Source organism: Salvelinus sp. IW2-2015, unplaced genomic scaffold, assembly GCF_002910315.2.
Source record: "Salvelinus sp. IW2-2015 unplaced genomic scaffold, ASM291031v2 Un_scaffold2604, whole genome shotgun sequence".
In the NCBI taxonomy this organism is placed as follows: Eukaryota; Metazoa; Chordata; class Actinopteri; order Salmoniformes; family Salmonidae; genus Salvelinus; species Salvelinus sp. IW2-2015.
Window position 1 is genome coordinate 155448 of NW_019943912.1, and position 7188 is coordinate 162635.

The 7188-nt window shown below is 47.0% G+C and overlaps 1 protein-coding gene across 3 annotated transcripts in view; it reads right to left on the reverse strand.

The window, feature by feature from the left end:
- LOC112074363 (mediator of DNA damage checkpoint protein 1) overlaps positions 1-4347 on the reverse strand; it is a 10858-nt gene extending 6511 nt beyond the window's left edge. For 2 of the 3 annotated variants that reach the window (XM_024141553.2, XM_024141552.2), the window contains exons 1-5: positions 4219-4307; positions 3906-4053; positions 2793-3440; positions 2538-2616; positions 2153-2387 (exon numbers count right to left, since the gene is read on the reverse strand). In XM_024141553.2, the coding sequence (XP_023997321.1) occupies positions 2153-2387; positions 2538-2616; positions 2793-3440; positions 3906-4041 (1098 nt within the window). In that variant the 5' untranslated portion in view covers positions 4042-4053; positions 4219-4307. Of the gene's footprint in view, positions 1-2152; positions 2388-2537; positions 2617-2792; positions 3441-3905; positions 4054-4218 lie in introns of all 3 variants that reach the window. The other variant, XM_070440496.1, reaches the window with a different exon arrangement.
- Between the last annotated feature and the right edge of the window lie 2841 nt (positions 4348-7188).

Consider the following 7188-nt stretch of genomic DNA (forward strand, 5'->3'; position numbering starts at 1 on the left):
CTGAATCCATGGTTTTTTGTGCGTTCTCCTTCTTGTGTCCTGGTGTTTTGGGCCTCTTCGCTTTTCGCTTTCTCACACTTCGTGGACCTAAATGTCAGAGTGTTAGGCGCCGTGGAGAGGTAATTGTTGATCAGTCAGTAAGTGTGGGTCTCCTGCTCTCTTCGCTCTCTGTCTGCGTCGTCCGCAGATTCCTCTCTTTATTGGGGTTGAGGATGGCCCAAACACAAATTTCCTCCGTCTTCCCATAGGCAGACTGGCAGGGTTTAGTGTTCAACATTAGACGTGGTGGGGTCTCCTCCTCATCTTCTCTCTGTGTCTTGCGAGGCTGGGTCAGCTAGGCTTGTGTGGCTCGAGGCAAAGTGCACCACTAGCCATTTTTCCTCGCCGAACACGTAGATCAGGGCAGGACTCTCGCTCCCCTCAGTCAATAGGGTTGGGAGAGACTCGAAGGTCAGCAATCCATTGGGATAAGCTGAATGCTGGTGCTCTCTGAGCCTGGATCCTGGCCTGGAGGTGGCTGCTGTCTATCAGCGACAGATGGAAGCGGAGCCACGGCGGCTAGCCGACTGATCCTCTCTCTCGCGAAGGAAGGACTCCAGACGTGAGTGGGCACAGGTTGGTTCACTGGATGGCTGCTTGATGGCTGTTCTGCCAATGCGGGACAAACGTTCTTTGGACCACACACACTCTCATCCGCGCTCTGTCTGATGGCAGAGCAGGCGACATGCTTCGGGCTGTGCCTCACAGGAGAGGAGAGCTAGGATCTACGAGGAAAAGGTAGAGAGACGTTAAAAGAACACGCCATTTCAACTGAAATGTATAATCTCTGTCACAAGTCTAGCTGGTCTCCAAATGGCTCTCTACTTTCCCTTAAGTGAGCACTTGTTGACCGAGCTATGGACCTGGTCAAAGCAGTAATTTCATTAGGAATCACGGGTGTGATTTTAAGATGCAAAACCACTACCAATATGATACGTCTGACAGGGTAGGAGACTGAGAAGGCCTGAGTTCTCTTCTATCCTCTACGTGACGAATCGCCAAAGGGGGGGTTTTAAAACAGCGCGTGTCTGGATGAGGGCCAGGGGAACCCCAGGGAGCAGCGCCCGGCCAGCTGCTCTCTCTGAGCGACCTCCAGTGGTCCGCTGGCTGCGTCCTGCCTGGCATACACTTGAGTCCGGTATCACTGTCGCATCTGAAGTCACTGGCTCATGAGAGGTCGACTCCGGCCATCCTGCTGGGGCCGACACCGGGGGGTTTGGTGTCCACACTCTCCTCTCAGCATCTGTGTCAGCAGCAGCAGTCCTGAGACCTGAGAGCGACTCCGTCGTGGTAAACGCACGTTCATCGTTGTTGTGATGGTGATGGAGCACCTGCCCGTCGCGACGCTAACAGCGGTCGCTCGAGTTACATGACATTCAGAGGAGGAAGTTCATGGTCTGTTCGCTTCAGACCTATTCCAGAGGAGCAGCAGCTGCATGGTCCTACACTGTGTGGGTACCCGGATTAAGTGAGCTCCGCTGTTTGGCTGCTGGCCGCAGCAAAAGGGTTGTTCTTCTTCAAAGTATCACTGTCCAAAATGGATCTCTGGTTGCCGACATTCCACTGTTAAATGATTCCCACTAGAATCTGACTTCTGGAACTGTTTTGGCAAGTATTTTCGTCTGTCTTCCTCTTATCCACTCCTGTGTCAGTGTCTAGGTGGATTCTACAGGGCGGTCTCAGGCACTGCAGGGCCAGAACCGTCTGGTTTCTCAACCGGATCGGATACGAAGGAGGTAACATTGGTAGCACTGTCCGACACAACAACATCATCATCCACGTCTGTATCACTGTCCAGGTGTATCTCTGTTTGCTGCACCACTGGGACAGAATCTACTGGTTTCCTCTCCACATCGGCTGCAGTTAGCATTAACTTAGAGTCACCGTCCATAGTATCTCCTTCCTCGACATCAGTATCACTGTCCATGTGGATCTGACCTGGGTCAGAGTCTGTAGTAGGAGGTTCTGTTGCGTCTGGTGGCGTAACACTGTTTACAGGTGCAGACAGCCCCATCTCCTCCTCTCCCTCTACGTCTGTGTCACTGTCCATGTTAAACTTAACCTCTGACATCGGTGCAGAGGGGGTTAATCTATCTCTCTCAACTTGACTGACCTGGTTCACCACTGACACATCTTCCTTTCCTCTTGTCCTTTTCCCAGTTTCCTTCTCTCCTAGTGCCTCTGTGCCTTCCTTCCCCTCCTCCTCGCTGTCGTCCACTATCACTTGTGCTCTTCTTCTCCTGGGATGCTTTCTCGGTCCATCCATGTCGCTCTCCTCCTCACTGAAGCTCACTACTTTCTTGGGTCTGTTTTTAGCAGAGGAGTGAGTGATGGGGCGGTCGTCTTCACTGTTAGACATTCAAGGAAAGGTGACTTCACTTTGAATACAAACACCCACTGTATACTACTATATATATTTATAGTTGAAAATATAATTCGATATTTAAGTTTTCAGTGATGATATCAGGTGTAAATGAATGGATGGATGGGAACTTTACCTCTCTGGAATGACTTTGTTTGTAGGACTGAGGAATGTAGAACAGGTGGGACTGGACATGTGGGAGTCAGAATCAGAGACTAACAGAAAAAGAGAGAGAACGAAAGAGAGCGAGGTGTAGAGAGAGAGAGGGGTAGAGAGAGAACAAAAGAGACGGGTAGAGAGAGGGAGAGAAAGGAGAGAAATAGATATTTACAAAACACTGCAACAAAGCTAGATCAGATTACAGCAAATGAAACAAGAAACATAATTTTACCAAAGTACTTTCCCCGTTTGTCTCTCCGTCCCTCTCGATCTCCGTCGGAGTCAGACTCAGATTCAGGCACCAGTGTCCTCTCAGGCTGTGTGGGGGTTTGTTCCAACAACAGGGGTATGGCCCGAGTTTGACCCTTTCCACCCAGCTCAGTCAACGATGGTGCCCCCATCTCTCCATTGACTCCTCTACCCTCAGTCGGTCTCTCAGTCTTCGGTGTGCCAGTCTTTCGTCCCAGACCATGGCCAATAGGGCTTCCTCTGAACTGGGCCTTCCTGTCTGGCCCTGTCCTCCTTCCCCTTCCAGAGTGTGCGTTGATCGGGTTCTGCATGTGCCTCTGTCCCCCCCTCTGGTCCACAGAGACATACTGGCAGGGGATGTCAGCTATTACCACACACTCTCCCTCGGTCAGAGCGTAGCGGACGTGAGGGGTCAGTTTGGTCCGGCCCTTCCTTGTCCCATTCATGCTCCCCAGGTCCCACACTAAAGCCTCTGTCTCCATGGCGGCAACGTTGCCATGACAACGGTTGCCGTGAAACATTGAGATGGAGATGACGGTGTGTTGCTTGGATACGGAGCGGGCCACGAGGGGCAGGGAGCAGGAGTTTGGGTTTCGACCCAACACATTCTCTCCCTGGTAGAGAGGCAACTCTGAGAGAGAGGGGAAGGGGGGAGTATCAATAAAATACTGCTTTTAGCAGCAAATATAAACATGTCATAAACTAACATAATTTAATGAAAAACTTTGACAAACAAGTTTGTATATTTTTATATATAATTGTTTTCTTTTTTTATTTAACCAGGCAAGTCAGTTAAGAACAAATTCGTATTTACAATGAAAGTGGGTTAACTGCCTTGCTCAGGGGCATAACAACAGATGTTTACCTTGTCAGCTTGGGGATTCGATCCAGCAACCTTTCGGTTACTGGCAAAACGCTCTAACCACTAGGCTACCTGCTGAATATCTCAAATATTGTGTTGATGAAACAAAGTAAGCGGGAAAGCAATGCATGCAACAAAATGCCAGCACTGCGAGATATTGTACAAGTCTAGGAGTATTTGTAAAGATTAAAATATTATAGAAAGGCTGGGGACATAACAGGGCTCTCTACTCACCAGTCTCTGAGATGTGTTCATTTTTTAACACCCTGAGTTTGGCCAGTGGCTCTCCTCGCTTCTCTTTTCGCATCTCTCCATCCTCCTCCTCTGACTCTTCCAATATTGAGTCATCGATCAGCTGTGTTGCCTCCATTCACCCTTCAATCTAAAATCAGCCAATGGGACAGAAAACATGGCAGTAAAACAGTAATTAGTTTGTCAGCTAAATTGTTTTATCGGGATGCACTGGCTGGCTAACGTTAGAAGATAGTTATCTAGCTAGCAAGCTAAGTTAGCAGAACGTTTCTAAATGTGACTATGAATCACTTACCATAAAGAACACATTTTTTATGGATATTCACTTTTTCTTTAAAACAGCAGACTTACAGTGCATGCTTTTCGAACAATGTGCATTTCCGGTAGAATATCTGCCCGCCTTTGGTGGGCGGGTTCATAAGATTATTGGTCGAAACGGCTGTCAGTTATGCTATTTTTGTGATGATTGGGTAAAATGAACCTCGATCATGATAATTAAGGATTTGATTGGACATGAATGTTATGACTTGGGCTTACTTGGCGCATCGGGTGACTCGAGAGTTGACATAAGGACCAATGGAATGGTCTAAAATGTTCAAACTCCGCCTACCCTGGATACCCGGCATGCAATACAAATTCGACTATTTTTTACCGCGCTGGATAGACAAAGGGGCGTGTATCTCCACTGAAGCGCCTTTTCCCCTTTCGGAGCGGTCCAATGAGATTTTACTTTTATTATAGGAATAGGAGTGAATCTTTCCATTATTATTCGGATAGTTTGGGATCCGGTATCATTGGCATCAGTGTTTACACAGCCATTTCCCCTCTCTAGTGTCTGTTCTGTTTCTTTTATGAACGTGTAGTATTTGAATGCATTAAACTGTGTATGCATTTCCCAACTCATTAATGTTCCCTTATGTTGTTTCATTTTATATTATAACAATTGAATGGGAAGAGTAAGAGCAAACCATTCTTAAATATACATTTTCTGGCTATTGCACCAATACTAATATAGGCCTATTCTATTGTGTTCATGAATATTCATAGTTTTGTTCCATTTTGAGGCAGTTCAACCCTTATTGCTGCACTTAATCTTATCCAGATGCTACTCTGTTGTCATAGCGGGGAATAGCGCTGCTTTGGGCCTGTAATCAATTTAACCTTGCGCAATACCCTAGATGCAGTTGCACCCCTAAAAACGAAAAACATTTGTCATAAGAAACTAGCTCCCTGGTATACAGAAAATACCCGAGCTCTGAAGCAAGCTTCCAGAAAATTGGAACGGAAATGGCGCCACACCAAACTGGAAGTCTTCCGACTAGCTTGGAAAGACAGTACCGTGCAGTATCGAAGAGCCCTCACTGCTGCTCGATCATCCTACTTTTCCAACTTAATTGAGGAAAACAAGAACAATCCAAAATTTATTTTTGATACTCTCTTTAAATCTGGGCAGCATAAATCTGCGTATTCCTCCAGGGCTTAGCTGTCCTGGATCTGCACAGCTCTGCCAGGGCCTGGGATCGGGAGAGACACTTAAGTGTTTTAGTACTATATCTCTTGACACAATGATGAAAATAATCATGGCCTCTAAACCTTCAAGCTGCATACTGGATCTTATTCCAACTAAACTACTGAAAGAGCTGCTTCMTGTGCTTGGCCCTCCTATGTTGAACATAATAAACGGCTCTCTATCCACCGGATGTGTACCAAACTCACTAAAAGTGGCAGTAATAAAGCCTCTCTTGAAAAAGCCAAACCTTGACCCRGAAAATATAAAAAACTATCGGCCTATATCGAATCTTCCATTCCTCTCAAAATTTTTTGAAAAAGCTGTTGCGCAGCAACTCACTGCCTTCCTGAAGACAAACAATGTATATGAAATGCTTCAGTCTGGTTTTAGACCCCATCATAGTACTGAGACTGCACTTGTGAAGGTGGTAAATGACCTTTTAATGGCGTCAGACCGAGGCTCTGCATCTGTCCTTGTGCTACTAGACCTTAGTGCTGCCTTTGACACCATCGATCACCACATTCTTTTGGAGAGACTGGAAACCCAAATTGGTCTACACGGACAAGTTCTGGCCTGGTTTAGATCTTATCTGTCGGAAAGATATCAGTTTGCGGGCCGCCCGGGTGGCGCAGTGGTCTAGGGCACTGCATCACAGTGCTAGCTGCGCCACCAGAGTCTCTGGGTTCGCGCCCAGGCTCTGTCGCATCCGGCCGCGACCGGGAGGTCCGTGGGGCGACCCACAATTGGCATAGCGTCGTCCGGGTTAGGGAGGGTTTAGCCGGTAGGGATATCCTTGTCTCATCGCGCTCCAGCGACTCCTGTGGCGGGCCGGGCGCAGTGCGCGCTAACCAAGAGGGCCAGGTACACGGTGTTTCCTCCGACACATTGGTGCGGCTGGCTTCCGGGTTGGAGGCGCGCTGTGTTAAGAAGCAGTGCGAACATTTTTGAACATCTTGGCCATTTCTGTTATAATCTCCACCCGGCACAGCCAGAAAAGAGGATGGCCACCCCTCATAGCCTGGTTCCTTCTAGGTTCTTCCTAGGTTTTGGCCTTTCTAGGGGTTTTTCCTAAGCACCGTGCTTCTACACCTGCATTGCTTGCTGTTTGAGGTTTTAGGGCTGGGTTTCTGTACAGCACTTCGAGATATTAGCTGATGTAGCGAAGGGCTATATAAAATAAACTTGATTTGATAATATGTTTCATAATGGAAGAATGTGTTCATGTGAGATTAATGTTATTCCAATGACATAACTAACGTTCCTCCTCTCTGGCCCCATGATGAGTATGCATCAACAGCTCCCTAGTGTATCAAACTTTGTGACTCAAAGCACTCACAGGACTCAACAAAAAAACAATATCTTTCTATCTCAGATTTCACAATGTGGATGGAATGATAACTTGTAACATATGTCAGTCAAAACAGTTTGCCTATTGGTACAGGACAAAGAGGACAAGACAAGAGATGAACATTAGTTAATTTATTCCACAGTCACAAGGGGTGTGTCTAATTTCTATAATACTTTCCATTAGATAAAAAAAAATGCTCCAAATTGGTTTTGGGACCCCTTTAACTTTGTCTTGCTTCTAAGTTACTTGAGGTTTTTTCCCCATGTGGTTTCACAGCTTATTTGCCCTTTGAATACAATCTTCATCTTCAAAAGCCCTGTCTTTTAAGGGTCATCGTCTTCAGCCTCCTCCTCGAACTCTCCCTCTTCCTCAAGCGGTGGCGTGCCTGGTACTGCATGGTAAACTCA